This window comes from Cygnus olor, chromosome 5 (assembly GCF_009769625.2).
Source record: "Cygnus olor isolate bCygOlo1 chromosome 5, bCygOlo1.pri.v2, whole genome shotgun sequence".
In the NCBI taxonomy this organism is placed as follows: domain Eukaryota; kingdom Metazoa; phylum Chordata; class Aves; order Anseriformes; family Anatidae; genus Cygnus; species Cygnus olor.
Window position 1 is genome coordinate 47,472,691 of NC_049173.1, and position 20,458 is coordinate 47,493,148.

The following is a 20,458-nucleotide window of genomic DNA, read 5'->3' on the forward strand; positions in this document are numbered from 1 at the left end:
TTGCAATAAGCACAGAATTGGATAACAACTCATTACTGTACGAGTCTGCTTGAATGACAGATGTGCTAAATTTATTATGAAATAGCACTGTACTTAAGATATTAGTTTCAGGTTATACTCAAGAAAGAAAATCACCACATACCGGAGTTCCAAAACAGAAGAAATGGAAAAAAAACACTGGCAGAAATTTTACAGTGCTTCTGTGACAGATAAGATGTTCACAACATTTACCTACCATCGCAAAATAGTTACTATTAACCATAATTGGTCCACGTCCTCTAAGGTAGATATATTCTTCCCACCAATCACTAACCTGCAGCATGAAGAACAAGAAAATGAGTAAGACCTCATCATTTCCATAGTCTGTGTTTATGTTAATGACTCCACAACGCTCCACACAGAAGCAGCATGGAAACTGTTAGCTTGCCCTTCCACTTAGAAGCATGCAAACAGACCAAAATCCTCCACGAAATTCTGTTAATATTTAGGGGAAAACAACAACAAAGGGTGAAAAAATTAAATTCAGCTATAGCTCTCTGACCATAAGCTTCTGAAGAAGTCATCACCTTCATATAACGTTTAAAATGCAACAAATCTCCTGAATGTGAAGTATGCCAGGGTAACTGTAGAACATCATAGTTTACCTCAGGCTAACTTGTACAGCTAGATTTTAGATAATACCTCAGGAAGGAATTATATTACACAGTTCTCACTGTGGTATTGGGGTCTGGATTTTTTTTTTTTTTGGTAAAAAACAAAAACATTTGTTATGATTCTTTACCTCACTTTCATATGCTTTACCTGCTCTATATAAAAAAATTGTCCTAAATCCCTCTTCTACCTGGTCAGCCACACAGTGTTGAATTATAAATCTTAACAAGGTAACGAACAGCTTAAAAGCTATCATTACAGCTAAATTACCAGCTCCAGAAGAATGAACATAGAAATGAAGATCCGCTCTTTCAAGTTTCATTTGCAACACTGTTTACTAAATCCCAGATCAAATCATTTCTGTAAAGTGGTCTCCACTTTACACAAATATTAGTCAATTTCAGTTGCTTTCTTCAACTTCAATTTCTTTTAAATGTTAAGCCAAAAATGCAACAAAGAACAAATAAAATAAGGTCAGTTGAATAGTTAAGTCTCCTGTTTATCTACTTACATAGTTTGTGGCCCACCAGGATTTGAGCTTCAAATACCACTGAAGCCTTGGTCCCAAATTAAATGCAAAGTCTTTGGCAAGACCTTCCATTCTTTTGAACTCTTCATCATTCATAAGTGGCCGGACTGATTCCAGATACTAGAATACAGGAAAAGAATCAGCATCAGTGTAGTCACCGACATGTAGCTTCTCACTGTTTCTACACAAAACATCTGAACAGTAGACAGGGTATTCAGACTGAATACATAAGGCTTCAAATGTTATGTTGTTACAGTAAGATTATACTCTCTTCTAAACATTTGACTGTGAAGTATAAAAATGAGATCTTTTCCACACATTTGTCAGCAAATTGCAAGTGAAAAAGGTCACTTTTCTAAGATATACATTCTCCCCTCAAGAGCAGAACATATTTCAAATAAAGTATTTATTGTATTAAAGAACTCAGTATATAAGCTTTAACTCATTTCTTTTTTCCTTTTTTAAAGTAAGTTGGAAACATTTGGAAATGTTTTTGTTCCTTAAAAATTATGATACTGCTTCTTTAGCATGATGCAGAGAGGTTTTTTTGTCTCAAAACCAAGAAAATCAAATCTTCAGCTTCTATGATATACTGCCCTACTTACACACTCTGCTGCATTTTTGTTTCATAAAACACATTTGTGTGCGTGTTAGGGAATGTAACAAAACCAAGATGTATCAGAAGCCCTGGAAGTCACACTTCACTGGACAGTGTTACATCAATAGATATCATATCATTCAACGTGAAGCAAGCCAGCTTCAAACTGTTATTGGTTTTAGTGGTTTGTCATAGGCCTTGTTTTAATTTCTATGGAGAAGTTTTAATCCATTAGACAACATTAATACTACCATGCAATGATTTTATAAGACATGGCAAAAAAAAAAAAAACAAAAACAAAACAGACAACCAAAATCACAATGGCATCTAAATACAGATTAAATCTTACTAAGGAAAGTGAATTAAGTTCAACATACCCTATTGACTGTGTCTTTAACAGCTGGAACCGGCAATCGTGGTAAAGATGTCTGGAAACTGTATAGCATGGGCTTACGTCCCGAGAAGAGCTTTACAAGTGTCTGAAGAAAAAACAAAACCAAAATACACACCCCAAATTATTAGGTTCCACAAAGGAAAGTGACAAGAGTAATAAGGAATAACATAGCTCTGAGTTCCTTTCATCAGTAAGTGATACATTTAGCAAACTACCATCTTTATCATTGTTTCACAAAGTTAAAAAGGCACTGACAGAAACTAACTTCCTAAAGGTTGAAATATCATGTCAGTTGAAGAAATTGTGTCATGGAGTCTTCCTGTCTTCCCACACAATCTCTTAGTTGTTAAGCAATATTGTTGTTCTTGTGTGGCATGCCTCGAACTCAAAGAAAAACAGAGACAGTTACTTAGTGTTTTGTTTCTTCATACATTTCCTCTGTGAAGACTAAAGAAGTGAGTCTACCTGTTGATATTTCACTTTTATAATATGCAGTGCAAAAAAACACCCTACATTGTACTTTAAAACAGGATTCATTATCAAGCCTCTCATTCAGCTAAGGATCTTAGATAACTACAGCCATCATTAAAAATAATAGTAATGCTTTGGAATCATGATTTTATATTTTCCACAGTTAGAGCTCAGTATCGATATTATAGATTTACAAGGAGTTTCTTTAAGCGTGAGACTGTCCCAGGTAGTCTACTGCACAATTTGAACACATCAAGTTGTGTGAGCATGCCAGTGTTATACTCAATCCTTCTGTTATCAAAAAAACAACCAAACAAAACAGCCAAAAGCCAACAGTTACCATTTCAGCTTCAGATTTTAGAGCAGTCCCTATTTTTCCATGAGACTGAAGACAGAAGCAGCATTTCTATCTGTGACTGCCTCTAAGCTGTGACATGCACTAGGCTGAAAGTCTAGACCATGCAGCTTCTAGACTGTACACAGAAAGATATTGAAACCATCACCCCATTTCAGCATGAAAGTAAAATCAAGCATTAAACCAATGATCCAGTGGAGCCTTTACTGTGAAATCCAATCTGGGCCCAACAGACAACATAGCATATTGCACACAGTTCAATATACTAAATGGTCCAATAGTCTGAAGACAGAAGAAAACTGAGGATTTCCTTTCACTGTTTAATTGCAAGAACTTGCCCTCTCTACCCAAATTACAAACAACTGACAAAGCTACTTATTAAAATATCCACTTTCCTCTCAATTTCCTTGGTCAGCACAGCTACAGGAGGTTGTTTCAGGCAGCACAGCCATTAAGAGTTTCAGTGTTAGCAACAAAAAAGACCTCCCTGCAACAAACAGATCTGTTAGATGTGCCACAGTGATCAACCCAATGAAATCTGAACGTGCTTCATGACGAGACAAATTTAAAGCTGTGTGAGAAAAAAACTCAGCTTTTCACAGGAAAATCTACTTTCCATACATGAAGACAATTTTATTCTAGAACTCAGGCAAGGCTGACACTTTCTTCAGACAGAAAGAGAGTACCTGCTCAACTGACAGAGGCAGCAAACATTTCACAGTATTGCTATTAAACTCATTGAGAATTTAACAGTTTGAGACCATTAAAGCAAGCTGACAGACACACATCCTTGATCACTTCTCCGCTTTCATATCCAGACACAGCAAACGATCTCATTCTTGCACATGTTGCATCTGTTCTAAGAATATTTGTCTTTTTTTTATTTTTAAACTGCAACTAATACTTGGAATTTCCCCTCATGCTGATCAGAAATTTTGACTTATTTAGACGCTGGAATTTTCATCCAGCCTGCAAATCAATTTATACAGTGACTGAATCACAGCTCAAGTTTTCTATCTGCATGACTATTTGAACAGAGAACAATATACTCACACTATTATTTTCATGCTGTTAATGAGCATGAAAAGCAGCTGAAAAAACAAACAAACAAAAAACCCACACATACACATAGAAACCTCTCCTGGATGATAAAGATCTAGAAAGCTAAGGTAGTTGGTACTTTTACTAAGGAAACCAGTCTTCTCTTTTGCTGGAACTAGCTAAAGAAAAAGTAAGGAATTAAAATAAAGATTCGTATTAAGGAGAGATGACACACTGTCGGGCATATATTTATACAGTCACCTGTTTCTAAAGCATATATAATACACAAGAAAATAGAAAAAAATATATGCAACCTATAATATACAGAAGTATATAAATATAATACACAACAGAGCATGGTAAGTAGCATTACAGTTCACACTATTGGAGGCTGGTGTTATAAGCTAAGATTAACAGCTTTACCACATCTATTTGGTAAGACATGCTGAAAACCCAGACAGCAGGAGCTTCAAGCAACTGACAGAAAGCCTTACCATTCAGAGCCTGTACTGTACAAATTCGAGTCATGAGGCTCTTGACAGTGCTTCCAGGAGAAGCTAGTGACTAGAAATTTCATATTCATCTGTTACAAATGAAATTTTATTTTAATGTATATTCTGGATACCTGTTGTTGATTACCTTCCATAATAAATCATTACATGTTGTTACACATAATTTTTGAGGCTAGAGAGACTGATTTTATCTTAGTAGAGCACTTGAATTATTTCTACATTAACATTGGAAAGAGAGTTAAAACAACTAAGTCTGAGTAACAGAAGTCACTTCATTTTTGGAGCACCTATACGTACATTCCCTCACTTGACACCTATCACTGCCTTTCAGGGAGATGACAGCCTCTTAAATCCTTTTCCAAAGCACCTCAATTATCAAGAGGAGCCAAATCACTCAAATCTCACGTGTAAATTGCGTGACGAGCTACCTACCTCATGTTTTTCCTCCTACTCTTTTTGGAGTCATACCACTAAAATTGATTGAAGGGACATTCAATGTTACTTTCTTCAAATGTGGGATTAAGTTCAGAATGGATGACTAGGAACACCAGCATTTCAACTTCAACAAAGAATTAGGGTAACACTTTGTGGGGAAGAAAGATTTTTTGGTGCCACGTACCACGAGAAATAGGTATTTGAGTCACAGAGTCCCAAGACGTTGGCAAATTTAGAAGTTATTCTTAAAGTGTTTACTCTTCCTTCTACAAGGCCATACTGAACAGTTTAATTATACCATCAAAAAGATGATAGTAATTAGAAATATTTAACAGCCTCCTGTCTTAGGATACAGAAACACAAGCAAGAACGAAAAAAAACTAAAAGTTATACATTTTAGGGCCTTGAACACAAATCAGATGCACACTAAGATAAAATAGAAAGACAATATATCCTTACCATCCAAAACTTGGTGCCTGCAGAAAGTTTGCCGTGTTCAGCAAACATCCAACCATGGTAGGAAAGCAGCATTTTGAGAGAGTACCGCATTGTGACAATAAGGGCAACCCAAAGCCCTGTGCCAAAAAGTATTCCACTGACGATGTTCTGTGTTTGGTTTGACATATAGCCACTATTTAAAGAAAACAGGCAGTATCTGTCAGTTAATAGCAGTTTAAGTTTTAAAGAGAACTTAATATTGCAAACCTAAGTCCCATGGTACTACAGGCAGACATTCCAGAAGCCTGTTTGCCCCTTTTCATTAAACTCCTTTACAAACGTCCTCTCATACACGAAGAACAAAGGCAACAGAAGTTACTAACTGTGCTTCCCAAACACTCATAAGACAATGCAGTAATACTGGTACAACAACCTACATGTTTCATACCCTTATGCTTTAAGATTTATGCTTACTCTATCACAAACATACTGTTCAAAAACTTACGAAGTTATGTATAACTACTCTTAATCTAAATCCTGTCAAACTGATTTGGTTTAGAGAACAGTAAGTTTTCAGACTACTTACGTTGTATCAAGGGTTCGGTTGATTTTAGCTATTATTCCTAAAGAAGGATCAATTTTGGCATACATTGTTGACATCACACCCACAACTACAATAAGCCAGCTAGATGGGCTAGCAGGATAAACACCAGTGATAATTCCATTCTGGAAAGAAAAGCCTTCACATAATTTTTTCATACCAAAGTAGTTGACTTCATATTACCATGGAAAGAAACAAAAATCAACACGCTTAAGTCATTTAGTTTAAAACAAGAAGTTAAGATTATCCAGCATTTTCTTACGTATGCTTAACTCATGAGTAAGGAACAGATTTTAGTTAAGTTTGACACAACAATACCAATAATCAAAGGAACTTAAAAAGTTTCTTTGCTGATGATACAGACAGTGCTCCAAGTCTTACTAAAAGTACTGAAATCAGCAAACTTCCTTGGAACAAATGGCATTTCAATAATTCTCACTTAGCTCTGGATCAGGCCCCTCTAAATGAATAAATGGCAAAAAATATTCTACTAAACAATACACTGAAAACTGGAAAATTTCTGTCATTGAAGCAGCCCTTCTCAAAGCTTTATGAAATCTTTATTAAGACTACTTTAAAATATGTAAGTTTTTGAATGTTAAAAAGATGCTGAAATTAACCTGTAGTTTACCTAGCTTTTTACTAATAAAATAGATACCATTTAGGACCCCATGAACAAATAAATTCATGGGAATCTGTATCAACTATCAGTTTCATTTATACCCATAATACAGATCAGAAACATTACTACTTAGTATAACTAATTCAAGATAGATGTTCAGGTAATTTTCGAAAATACCAAACATTTCCTGTAATTTGAAAAATGTAATTTTGGTAAAGAATATATAAATCAAAAGTATATATATATATTTAACCTTTTTAAGTGACATAACTTTTAAAGTCACAATTATATTTTTGACCTGTGCTAAAAGATTACGTAATTACATCATCTATTATGAATATAAGTAAATTAAAGCTATTGTTAATTTCTTATATTAGAACCTGCTTAGACCTGCTTTCCATAGAATAGATCAAAAAGATGTATCCTTTCAGTCTTGACACTGTCATTTTAGCACAGCATCAGCCAGTGCTACCTTCCTTACTATCCCTTGTTAACTGAAATCCACGCAAGTCATTCACAATAAGGAACTTTATTTGCCACAGAGGCATAAAAATTAAGTTGTGCTTAAACAAAACTTCAATAAATCTATGAAACACTAAATAACCTTCACATTTAGTAGGCTTGGCTAATTTGAAGTACCTTGAATCTGATGAACTTTTTCTTCCATGAATGGACACCAGACAGATAAATTTGTTTGAGTGCTTCATGGCTCATCCGCAGGTCGATCCCATCTGGAGTTACTGTAAATTGAAATGCTACTGCTTGATGGGCTTCCGCCATTTTTGAAGAGAGTTCTGTTAAAAAAAAAAGTTTTAAAAAATTAGACTCTTTGTTCAAAGGTACTAGGAACTATCCTATTTCTGTCAAGAAATCTTCTCCACAGTCATTTTGGAAAACATTTCAAAGCATGACAAATTTACACATGGCACTTCCCTCTTCTTCACAGGCTATGCTTGCACTTCAGTCTGAGCCTCCGGTATGTTAATTAAGGTACTACTCCTAACCACAGCTGCTGAAAATGGAGACAAAACACTCTCATGTAATTTCAGCCTTTTGGCAGGACTACAGTAAGCTGAATATTGTGCATACACACAATATACAAATCCCCAGCACAGAGCAGAAATTTAAAGATATAATATTTAGAAGAAGTGTATCGCAGGTAAGTAGCACCTCATTCTGCTATGATAAAGGATTTTGTTTTTCTTCCAACATTTTAGAAACAAAAGGTATTTAAAGTCTTCAACTCAGCTAGCAAAACAAAGTGGCTTTGGGCCATGCCTTCTTCTGAACTAGTCTCTTTCCCTTACTTTCAAGCTGAGTGGTCAAAACAATACGACATCACAGCCCCAGTTCTCACCAGCAAATAAATGCAAAAATTAAAGCCAAGCAGGAAAAAAAAAATCACAACTATCAGGAAAGCAACCTTCACATGAACAAATCTGAAATTAAGTAAAGAGGAAATTTAATTGAACTAATTATGCAAATATAACAAATCAAAAATAACATAAGTACAGAAAAAAGACCATCATAATGGGCAGGCATACCAGGCTAAAATAAAAACCACCAGTAATTAGAATAGAAATACAACTGAGATGCAGTTCACATACGCATGTCTTAACTCTCTCTGAGGATACTGTCAATTTGAATTGAACTTTAAGTTCTTCTTTATCAACTTATCTTCATAGCTTCTTTCTTTCCATAAGCAGCATTTCCACACAGATACCCTGGAAGTTACCCCTACTTGTCATCACTTCACAGTAATGTTTGAGCATCTACAATCATAGATGGTCTACAAAATACAGATTTTTCTAGGCAGGCTCTACGAATAACATTGAAGTTGTTTAGTCCACATATTCCTGAGGAGACTATTGTGATTCCAAAGTCTGTTGTACACACGGATTTATTAGCTTACCAGAAATTCTGTGCATAAATTTAAAACCAACATCCTCTTAGAAGTACAGCAAGGAGGTTAAGGAATCCATCTTCCCATTTGTAGGTCAGGATTCAAGGGCAGGTTTTAACTTCATATTTTACTGGTACGAAATACAACGTAATCAACACAAAGTGCTCTAAAGTAGCACTGGCATTTGTCTTTAAGCAGAAAAGTACAACTGCTTCATACCTTTTGAATCCTAAAGGCTGAAATTTACATTTCTTCCACAAATCTGAAGCTTAGACTTCTTAGTAAAACTTAAATTCTGCTTGACCTTCATTCCTTGTAAAACAGCATGTCAGAGCTAACCACTGCAGTTTAGCTGGGCACTTCAAAAGCAGTCTATTATGTTATAATGCACCTCCTCTTTGCTGGAAATATCCTATAATGTGAAAATCATCTGGAGGACAGAAGGTGTAAAAAGGTCTATATATGGTAAGGATTATAAGAGAATGCTACATTAGAATGCTACATTAATAGCAGGCCTAGGAAATAAATACGCAATATAGAAAAAGAAGGAGCACTAGGCAGAGAAGAACAAGATAAGTACTGTTTCCCAATATCTAATAAGGTAGTTGACCAACAAGTAGTGACTGCAATATATGTAAAGTACCTGTCCCTCAGCCAGCCTCTAATGATATGCCTCTGCAATACAACTGCTCCTACAGCAGTTTTACTCTGCTATTCAGAGATCTGCATATGGTAATTCAGATGATCTCTGATCATGATGGTAATTCAGAGATCTCCCAAACACATCAGTCACTGCTCAAGTGTTAGAGGCTCAAAATCCTGGTGAATCAGACTTTTGGCTTCCAGAAGAGTACCTAAAGCTCACAATGGCTACAGACAGAACACAGTTTGATCTATGCTTGTACAGTGTTTCATTAAGACAACAAAGAAACCAAATCAGCTTGTAACATGAGTCTCAGGACCTTTAAGTCTCAGGTCCTGTATGCCGTAGCAACAATTGCAATCTGTAGCACTTCATGACTCAGTCACTAACAACTGCTCATTTACAGGGGCCGTGCTGTTGGCAAGCATCAGGAAGTCAGTCAGCTGGGTATTCATTCATGTGAACTGTGCATCAGCTCTACATTGAGACCAAAATTGTGTGAGCGATGAAACAGACAGGCAACAGTAATACACGGCACACCCTGGACACAACAGGGCTCGAAAAAGGAGAGAGCAATCAAAGAATTCATCATATGTCTGGCGCTACTATTAAGACCAGGGTTAAAAACGAAGACAGACACACACACCATATCACTATTGGGAGAATCAGGCTCCCAGACTCATCTCGAAAGAGCCACCTGGCTCTCCAGATCACACACAGAATAAGACACTGGCATCCCAGAATGTACAAGTAACAGATGAACTAGTTTCTGTTACCCTTCAAGTCCCCTATGGCTTCTCAGCCTGGGAATCCTCCTCCCAGTTTCTGAAGAGAAAGGATTTCAGGAAACCCTCCCTCCGAAGTGCATGCATTTCTAGTGTCCAATGTAGAAAAAGTTTATAAATAGCATTCATCAGAAACAGTCAACCTGATACATCAACGACATTAAATTTAGCATGATCATTAAATAAGCTTCAATAGGGAAAAGATTCCTTATTACCAAATGAAGCGCAAGTGAAAGAATATTAATCCAGCAAGAACTAATCCTGAATCAGTTAAACAAGCCCTGAAAACAAAGACAGGTTTAGTTATAGGACTGTATTACTTGACCCTGAAAGATACGAAACCATCAAACGGCTTGTTTCTTTTCATATCCTTTTCCTTTACCGAAGGAAAATAAGTCTTTAAGACTACTTTGTTTGTTCTGAATTATGATGGCGAAGTACCAAAGAGACTTCCTGGAGTGCCTTTCTTTGAACACTTCTTTTAGTTCTTAAAGGCCAATTCAATCATAAACTGCTGTACACTTCCCCTCCTTTGCATTCCTCTGCCATCACGTGCTTGCTCGCAAAGTAGGTGAAAGAGCACAGGCTGGAGGAGCATGCGCGAGATTTTAGACTTCACTTACCACTGCTGGTAAGGCAGAGCCCACATCAATCGGCTAGCTAAGACTGAAACAATAACTTCTTTTAACTTCAGGCGTTTTGGTCAGCAAACTATTTCTGTACAGCATATGCTAATTAACCTCATCCCCAGCAGTGAGCCATAATGAAGAGCTTACGGCCTTAGAAGCTTGGCCAAGTCTTTCTTAAAGGCAAAAAAGAGAAAGATGAACACAATTTCTACAAGTAAACTTAAACAGTTATTTTCATATTTTGAGTGTTCCTTTATAGAATTAACATATCTTAAAGACACATTTGCCCCCTAACTTGGTTTGATTTTATTTTATTGAAGGAGAAAGCTGTCTGTTCTCTGCTCTTTTCTGGTTTTAATTCAATTCGAACATGCTGTAACAGCTGCAAATGCTTCTCCTCCTCCCTTCTCATACCTCAGCTTGAGCCAATCAAAACTTACCACGATTTTTTTCCATTGTTATAAACAAAATACTGCTAGGTTGGAAGTTGGATTTTTAGTCAAGAAAACACATAGCATGCTGTGAGGCTCAAGCCCTGATAGACCTAACGGTCTGAAAATTGTAAAATGGAAAAACTATGTTGGTTTGTCTACTACACATAAAGCCTCCTCACTGTGCTGTTTCTGCAATTTCAGGACATTGTCACTCCAAAGACCAAGGTTTAACTTTTTAGCTTCTCATGCCCACAGTCCTAACGATTTCAGGGTGCAAACACCAAACAGTCAGCTTTATATTAGGGCCTACATGTTCCTACTTCCAAGGAGATGTTGGTCTCAGCTCTGGGAACTCTGAAGCTACAAGAGATCCCATGTCCAGGAAAGTTCCATTTAGTCAGACATGGAAGAAGTCTCTTAGGGTTTGTAACGTCTCTCTGAGAGATACGATACAAAACGCAATGTCTAAAAAGACAGTGAAAGAATTTTCATGTGTATCTTAAAAAGCACCAGGCCATCATACAAACGAGTTAAATTTATTAGCGTGCATTGAGTGAAACAAGTTATTAATTCCTGAAACAGTTACTTTTGGAACTGCTATTGAGTATGAACTTTTTATGTGTTTCTGCAGGTTTAATAGGCTTTACATGGATAAAATGAGTGTTAAAAAAAGCTACGGAAAGCCAGCACCTCCCCATCACAAAAAGCAATTCCTCTCCCTTTAAAGGGATATCCATATTGCCCCTTATCTCAGAGCTCATACAATACATTTTCTCTAATTCCTACTCCTCTTGGAATAGGGAAAAATCCAGCCATTTCTCCTCGTATATAGTCCAAACACTCACCAGGAAGAGACATTATTTAAATGCAGTTTTCACATCCACAGATCCTTCTCCAGCAAAGGAAGCAAATTAACAAGTGCAGGGTAAAAACTAAGAGAAATCTTATTCATACAACCCTGAACGGCTAAAATCTGGGTGAAAGGATTCTCTGACTCCCACTTCAAGCAACCTTAAAAATTTAGTTTGAAGCTCTCTTTGTAGTATTTTGACATCTCCTTGTACGTTAGCTTTTATATATGGTGCATACATCTGTCAGGAATCAAACTCAGTTCATCCAACAAATCCCTCCAATGATTTTACTTTGGCAATCAATGGTTGACTCTCTTCTTGAAGAACAGTGACTGCTGAGAATGCCGCCACATACCACCCTGTACTAGGTTTAATACTACCACAGTATTCTCAAATAGACATCTTTGACACCCAAACTGTTGCTCATTGGTGGTGGGCAGACTTGCAGCATTAGATATCCCTGTGCTAGGAGTTAAAATATGCTGCTGGATTCAGAAGAACCTGGAAGCCATTATAACCTCACACAGAGGCACACATCTCTTCTAAGGAAGAAAAACAATTTGAACTTCCTTCAGGAAACGAGCTTGCCACAGCTTTTAGAAGAAATGGTCATCCAAAAAAATCCCATTTGCATCTTCATTTGTTAACATTATTTTGGTGGTTTAGGATAGATCCCTGAATGCCAAGTCTAAGGACAGACTTAATGAATCAGAGCCCTGGGTTAAAACACTAAAACACCTGCACTGTGTGTGTGTTTTAAAAGACATTTATCAAGTATTTTGTCTCTCCCAATTAAGCTCTTATTAATACATAAATACGCATTTTCTACTTCCTTGAAAAGTCAAACCTATGAGTGCATTTTGTTTATATAAATCAATAATTGTGACCAAAACTGATCACTTCATACCAGATACTAAAAGCAAGATAATCATAAAAAATGAGGTTCCTAATTCTCTTGCTGGATTATTCTTTATTTCTCTTCAGATTTCTGCCATTGACGTTCCTCTGTCAGTTACACTTACATTAAGCAGCAGGATTTCTTCTTACACAAAGATAAAGACATTTTTTGCAAGACTTTAACCTTTTAAGTGTAGATGGGCAACATTCATCAAGGATGTCTTTGCCTATTTAAATTTTGCACAAGTTCTAAGGCCTTATCAAACTGGCACCCTCCCAGATGTTTGGCAGAAAAAGCAGTATCTTTCCAACTTCTTAAATAAGGTTGAAATAAAAAAAGATAAAGCATGAACCACCATTCAGCAGATGGACACACAAGTTGGAGTGGCTGACAGACCAGGGGGTTGTATTGCCGTTCAGATGGGCTGAAGAAACGGGCAGGTTAAAACCTCATTAAGTTCAACAAAGAGAAGTGCAAAGTCCTGCATCACAACCCCGTGCGTTACCACGTGCTGGAGACCAGGTGGAAATCAACCCTGCAAGTTGCACAAGGAGCCAGCAAGGGGCCCCTTGCAGCAGAGGAGGTTCACAGAGCCCTGGGACGCATCAGGAAGAGCCTTGCCAACAGGTCAAGGGAGGTAATGAGGCCCCATCTAGAATTCTGTTTTAGGCTCCCCAGTACCAGAGAAGAAGCTACTGGAGAGAGTAGTCATTAAGTGAAGAGCGATTAAGAGGACTTGGAACACCTCTCCTGTGAAGACAGGCTGAAAGAGCTATGGCTGTTCAGCCTGGAAAAGAGGCTTGCTCAGGAGGGATCTTATCAAATCAAAGGGTATAAATATCGGAAAGGTAGGGTGCAAAGAGGACAGAGTAAGGCTCTTTTCAGCAGTGCCCCATGCCAGAACAAGAGGCACTGGACACACACTGAAACACAGGAGGGTCCATCTGAACGTGAAGATTTTTTTTTTAATATAATTATTTTATACTGTGATGGGGCCCAGCACTACTCGTCCAGAGAGACTGTGAAGTCTCTGTCCCTGGGGATATTCAAGAGCTATCTGGACATGGTCCTGGACAACCAGTTCTAGGTGATCTTGCTTCAGTGGTGGGGCAGTTGGATAAGATGACCTCCAGAGGTCCCTTCCAGCCTCAACCATTCTGGAACTGTTGGCATAAGAGCAAAATAAAACAAAAATCCTGTATTCTTTTTAGGAAGGGGACACTTGGCATTCAAGGATCTCAAGTCCTGCAGTCAGGGAGAAGAAAACAAGCACTACGCACAGAGCAGAATAGAAAAAAAGAAGCAATTGCACAAAGTGCCTTACAAATACCATGCTTTTCTTCTTTAATCTTCCTTTCACATATTTATGTACCAGGCATAGCATTTCAGGAAAGAATACATGGAGAGCTGGAAGAACGCCTTCAAAGGCATGAAAAGAATGACAAAGTTTAGAATTTCAACGCTAGGTTCAGAAGAAAATAAAAAAACCATCAATATAGAAGAAGAACAAAGTTCTCAATCAAGTCATGCAAAGTTCATTATCCCCTTAATGATGTTTAGAAAGTCCCTTGGGATGTCCTGAGTGCAACACAAAGCATCCAAACTCCAGCAGTCAGTATCCGTAGCATCCCATTTACAGCGGAGCCTGTACGTAGAACAAAACTCCCAGTTCGCCATTAGCGCTGCTCACGTTGAGCACAAATACAAAACCTTTCTCAAAAACAGAGTTTTAACTGTATAGCTACCAGAGATTCTTCCTGAAATTTGATTTTTTTAGTAGATCTACTTCAAAAATATAAGGGCTGAACAAGAAATCTTATGCATAAACAATTCAATTGCTTTAAAAGAACAGCTCACCTTGGAAGTCAAATTGGGAACAGATGTTTAAATGGAGCAAGTTTTCTGCAACTGACAAAAGAATACCATTAGTTTGGATAACAAAAGCAGCTGGATTTTGCCGTAGGATTTGCATGTAGATTTTACATGAACTTTTCAGACAATTCTTCACTTGATTTTTTTTAAACATTATTCCAGTAACTTTGTCCTTGCTAAAAGCACCAGTGTGTTACTATAGAAGGTTTATACACTTATGTAGTCATTTTGAACATCACTACATTGTTGAATGAGAGTTAGTCAGTCTAGAGCAGGTAGATTTCTGATACAAGTGATGGGAAACAATACAAACTCCTACTAAAAAGTGAGCCCTTGGAACTTAATGCTGCATGTATATATCTAGAGGAAGGGAAAACAGTGACTGGCCCTATCAAATCAAGAGCCTGTGTTCAGCAACGAAGCTGATGTGACTTCAGTGAGGCATTTTCACAGTTTGCTACAAGTACAGCAGATTTAGTCACTGAAGTATATGCTGTACAGCAGTATGCAGCACCAATGCAGTAACTCAGTCACATCTGCTCTGATGTGAGTACCCCCGTACCACCACCTGACACAACCTATCCTCTAGCATTAGGGCAGAATTTTGGTAGGGCAGGCAGCTAACCAGAGGATGCCAAAGACACTTTTACTCACAAGCATCTGGTGCTCCTTTGATGCACAGCTGAACAAACTTCAAAACGACACATAAAGCATCCAGTTCACCAGAAATCCAAACAAAGATAAAAGTTGTCTAAATGTACATGCATTAAAATTTCCAAAAAGGTCACTATGCCTCCCAAAGGAAATTAAGTTTTTGATCTATCTTCAGTAAACAGCATCAAATATACAGCCGAAACATTTAATCATGACCAAAAAGACATTTGTTTGTTGAATATTCTACTAGCTAATGCCACTTTCTTGCAGCGTAGATTAGAGTTCTGCAAAAATGTAACAAGATAGCTTAGAAAGAGTAGAGGGCTTACTCATAAGCCACGTGATATTTTGCAAGTAGCTGACTTCTGAACTTGCTGTAAAGATTAACCAACACTGTTATTCACTTAAGAATCTCTATTTCTAACTAGCTTCCTTGAATACCAACTTTCAGTAATAACTAACCATGTTTGAGACTCCTGCCCAAGTCTTACCAACAACTCACTCACCTTACAGTGATTAAGCATACTCTAACAGGTCTACAGACACAAAATCATTAAGAGAAATCTGAGCGGAGTAAAGCCAAGCCATGCCTTTGCAATAAACGGTCATGAAAATTAAAGACACTCAACAGGGCATCTCAGGTGAACCTAATGACTACTGTATAGAAATAAAATGAACCAAATGATCACTCCCCTTTAAAATTTGCATTAAATGATAATCGATTGAATGCTATGTTAATCTGTAAGTTAAACTGACAGGCCCTCTCATGCCTTGTTAGTTGTGACTGAAACAAGCTAAAATCAGTTTGTCTCCTAGAAGCTGAAGGTGATATTTATTTACGTGTGAGTTCTCTCTAATTCTCAAAATAAGACTACTAGGCCAATGTGTGAAGTGGCTTAACCAAAGCATCAAAGAGAAAGGAGCTTCTCCCTCAGCACCCATTATGAAAGTTTTGCAGGGTGGTTTTTTCTTTTTTTTTTTTTTTTGTTACTGCTAATCATTGGCTCTAATCTCTCTCATCCTCATTTATGGCTGAGGTCCCCTTACACTGCAATGTTTTAAAGGATTCCTTACATATAAAAATGAACAAATGCTGTGATCCGAGCCTAGCAGAAGACCTGAGTACATGTGCTTCTACAGGTACAGCAACACTGCAAACCTCACCCACAGCAGACTGAAATCAGAACACCTCAGCAGTACTGCCCCACTGACCAAGCTATCAGCTTGTGACCTGTCCAGCATTCTCCAAGATCACTTCTGGGTATAGATTAGCTACCCTCTGCAGGCAACTTCTTTGGAATCTTGGGAAGGGGATCAAGAAATTGGGCCAAGTGCTAAACTGTAATGGGAGGCATACGTGGAAGGATGAGATAACAACAAAACACCCACAGACAAACAGACCAACGAATGAAATGTGAACATACCTGAACAGCTCTGTCTGCCTCAAAAAAGGACTTGAAATCTGCTTGTCACACAGAAGTCTTCCGTCCCACAGGCTCACCGCAGCTGGACTCTTGGGAGGTCAGGACACACTCAGAGCCAGATTCATTCCAATGCTGTCAGCTGCTAATATCCATTAAGCTACAGCAATGGCAAACAGTTAACTGTAGCTCTGAAACAGAAAGAAAAACAATTTGAACTTTGAATCACACACAGCTTTCAATGGCTCAGGACTGGATCAGACTGGAACCATTTAGGGAGAACTGATGCCAAAGGAGAAAATTGTCACAAACAGCAGCTCTGAAACAGTGGTTTTTACTACACTGGATGAATAAACTGGACTAATCTGTCTGCATGTAACAGCTCCGAGACGGCAAAGAACCGTGGGATGAACAAAGTTCATCCACCACTCTGCTACCCTCTCGGTTATTTCTGGGGGCTGAAATTAGTGGTTGCTGGCTAGCTGCAGTAAGAGAGGTGATCTTGGGTGCCTGACTCCAAGGCTAGTTTCATCTTGCAGTTTAAGACAAGTAAATGCAAGCGTTTGCTTAAAGGCTTTAAACTCCCATTACAGTCAAACCAGATACTATCAAGATTTCTTGGAGACATGTTCACAGAACAGACTGCTTTCACTGACACCTCCAGGAGAAAGATCATGGACAGTAAGCTGGCTTCTTACCTAGCAAACAGCCATGCAAAGGAGAGAAAGTATAGCAAACGACGTGCTAATTACCAGGCTAATCCCTACAGTTTATGGATCATATGGCCTGTCTCCTCCTCCTGAATAGCATGCTGCTATACAACATGGTTCTGTAATGTACACTCCATCAAAACCAACCACAACAAGAATCCCACTGTCACATTCCAGAACTGTAATCAAAACTGAAACTCGCACAATTTTCATTATTTACAACATTTTCATTATAGGTTTGGACATACCGTACTGTTCCTAAATATTTTACATAATTCTAGTCTCCATTGCAATATGTTATACAGTACACATTCCAGCAAGCCACCTCTTCTGACCTTCTCAAAATTCACAATAATCTTGCTGAGTAAGAGATAAGCACACACACCAAAAAAAAAAAACAACACACCACTGAACAGCTACTGTACTATGCAGAAACCTCTCTCCCCCCTCAAAAACCTAAGCACTAGGATCTGGTTACTTTAAATACTGCTATAAAAGACGCCACTTAGGCATTTAATTACAGTAGTTTTCTCTCTTCTTTCTCCCTTTGCACTAATTAGCTTCTAAGCTCATGCAGTAAAGAATTATATTTATCCCCTCTGTGGTAACAAACTTTTCTAGAACTGCAGGACTTTCAGCAGCCCTACAAGACGTCCATCTTCCAGCATCTCCAAAGTCCAAAAACATGACCACAATGTCAGGTGACCAAGGACAAAATGAAGGAATTACTATTACAATAGTTCAATGATCGTTTACTGTGTAAGGACGTAAGTCCAGAATACTGAAGAGCCACATCTAAATATTTTCCTAATATTTAAGCCAACCATTCAAAATAAAGTTAATCCAGACACTGAAAAGAGGGATGCTTTTGAGCCATATATCTTGTTTTTCTGGAGTTTGGGACTATGATACAGCACTGTGCAGGGCAAAGTCAATATATTCAGAATATATAAAAAAAAAAAGTGTATTTTCTTTAAATAAAAGCTGCCACTTAGGTCACTCTTTACGCAAGACTTTCCAGAACCGGTCACACACCACGCTGGGGATGCAGCGTTCCAGCCACCCCTGCGTGCAGCCAACACAAACACCCCTCTGCCATGCACGCACCAGACCTCCAGCCGCTCCACGAGCGGGAACGTGCTGCTGACTTGATCCGATTCCACTTGATCCGATTTGTCCCGACCCGATCCCCGCCGCAGGACAACCGGAGCCAGCACCCTGGCCACGCCCCCTATGGGCGGGACCACCTCGTAACCACACCCCCCACCCACAAACCACGCCTCCCGGGCCACGTGACCGCTGCCGGGAAGTGGGTGAAAGGTCGCGGCACCGAGCCCGAGCTGGCAGCCAAGGGCTGCCCCAAAGGCAGTAGCAGCGCCCTCAGCTCGGGGCACGTTCGGGTTTGCTCAGAGCTCACACGCCTCAGCTGTTGGATGTCACGGGTTTTTTTTAACCTAGGAGTAGCATTTTCTTGCAGGAGGATGCTCTGAAGGGGGCTGTAACACCCCAAAACGTCCCCGAGTTCCCAGTGCAGCTGCTTCTTGCAGCAGGTCACGGCTCTGTGAGAGCCTTATTTCTGTGTGAGCAGGTAAAGTTACACTTCTGCATCAATGGAGAGCCGCGTCACTCACCTACAACATCACCTGCAATATTACAATTCGTTAATTATTAGTTGTATCGACGAATCAAGAACACGTTCCTGGTGCTTACTGTACAATTCACATTGGTCAGAGGACACACGACCACGTTAGACAAGCGCATAGATCCAGAAACTGAAGAGGGCAGACAGGAAAATATAATTGAGAAATCCAGCACAAAACATCCTTCCCAGTCTCACTGCTGCACTCCTACACACGTGATAAGGAAATGAGTAGTCCTCTATACAGTAATTTCCTCTACACTGCAGAGTTTCAACACGATCGTCCTTCAAGTGCTGATAAATTGCCAGGTGAGAGGAGCAATGGGCCGCTTCTCTCCATCCTACTTTGCACTTTTTCCTTCCCCAAAAAAGGCACCCGACGCTGCAGCCCCACCATCAGTACCACAGCTAGTATAAATAACTAAAGTCACACTTAATGCTGATTTTTCCATTGAAAACTGAAGACACGGCACAAAACATTCACGGTGCGTAAAAACGTGGCGAGCAAACGGAGACCAAAAGCTGCTGCTAGACCTGACCTCTCCCTTCCGCAACGAGCCTATTCAGCACGCCCACCCAGCAAACCCGGGCCCCACGCGCACAGAATTACACCTCAAAAGCACTTTTTACGGTGACTACGGTATTTCTGTGTAAGTTTCACAGCTTTTAGCCGCGTTAGCGCGCAGCCCGGTGGCACACAGAACTTGGCAGCGCGCAACCCCACCGGGGATAAAAAGCCTGAGGGGTGCTTCTGGAGCCCAAAACAGGGGGGAGCAGCCCCGGCTCCCCACGGGGCCGCGGTGTCCCCCTCACCACCACCCCGTCCCCACCGCCTCTCAGCCGCCTCCCGCTACCCACACCGGAAACACCTCAGAGGGCACGCCGGCGACTCAGCCCCGCTTCGAGAGGCTCCCCCAGCCCAGCCGGCCGCCACCCACCTGCTGAGGGCCACCGCCACTCAGCGGCTCCACAAGGGGCGGCCCGGAGCCGGCCGAGCGCAGGAGACCGGCGGCGGAGCAGGGAGGCAGCGAGGGAGGGCGGTGGCCGCTCCCCCCACACGCCCCGCCGGAGCCGCGCTTGCCGCCCGCTCCGCCATTGGCTGCCTGTGGAGAAGGGGGCGGGGATTCGCCGGCAGGGCGGAGGGGCGGGAAGGGCGGCAGGGGCTGATAGGCCGGGGGGGGGGGGTGCTGGGGTGTGATTGGCGGGCAGCGCCCGGGGGGCGGGATGTGAAGGGAGGTGTTATGGCGGCCTGAGGGGAGATTGGGGGGGGGTGAGGGGGGATGGGGGGTGGTAAGTTGGGATGGGGTTGTGGGGAGCCGTGTCAGGGGGCTCACAGGGCTCCTGGGGCATGGAGGCGGCCGTGTCCGGGCGA

General features: G+C 40.0%; 1 protein-coding gene across 5 annotated transcripts in view; it reads right to left on the minus strand.

Annotated features, from left to right (window-relative positions):
* The window catches only part of CPT1A (carnitine palmitoyltransferase 1A), a 40,763-nt gene extending 20,565 nt beyond the window's left edge, over nt 1-20,198 (minus strand). The window contains exons 1-8 of one of the 5 annotated variants that reach the window (XM_040558209.1): nt 20,025-20,198; nt 16,741-16,928; nt 7,287-7,441; nt 6,011-6,150; nt 5,446-5,617; nt 2,156-2,257; nt 1,163-1,300; nt 236-313 (exon numbers count right to left, since the gene is read on the minus strand). In XM_040558209.1, coding sequence (XP_040414143.1) covers nt 236-313; nt 1,163-1,300; nt 2,156-2,257; nt 5,446-5,617; nt 6,011-6,150; nt 7,287-7,427 — 771 coding nt within the window. In that variant the 5' untranslated portion in view covers nt 7,428-7,441; nt 16,741-16,928; nt 20,025-20,198. Of the gene's footprint in view, nt 1-235; nt 314-1,162; nt 1,301-2,155; nt 2,258-5,445; nt 5,618-6,010; nt 6,198-7,286; nt 7,442-8,769; nt 8,976-16,740; nt 16,929-18,554; nt 18,693-20,024 lie in introns of those variants that run through there. The other 4 variants (XM_040558213.1, XM_040558210.1, XM_040558211.1 and 1 more) reach the window with 4 other exon arrangements.
* Nucleotides 20,199-20,458: the final 260 nt, after the last annotated feature.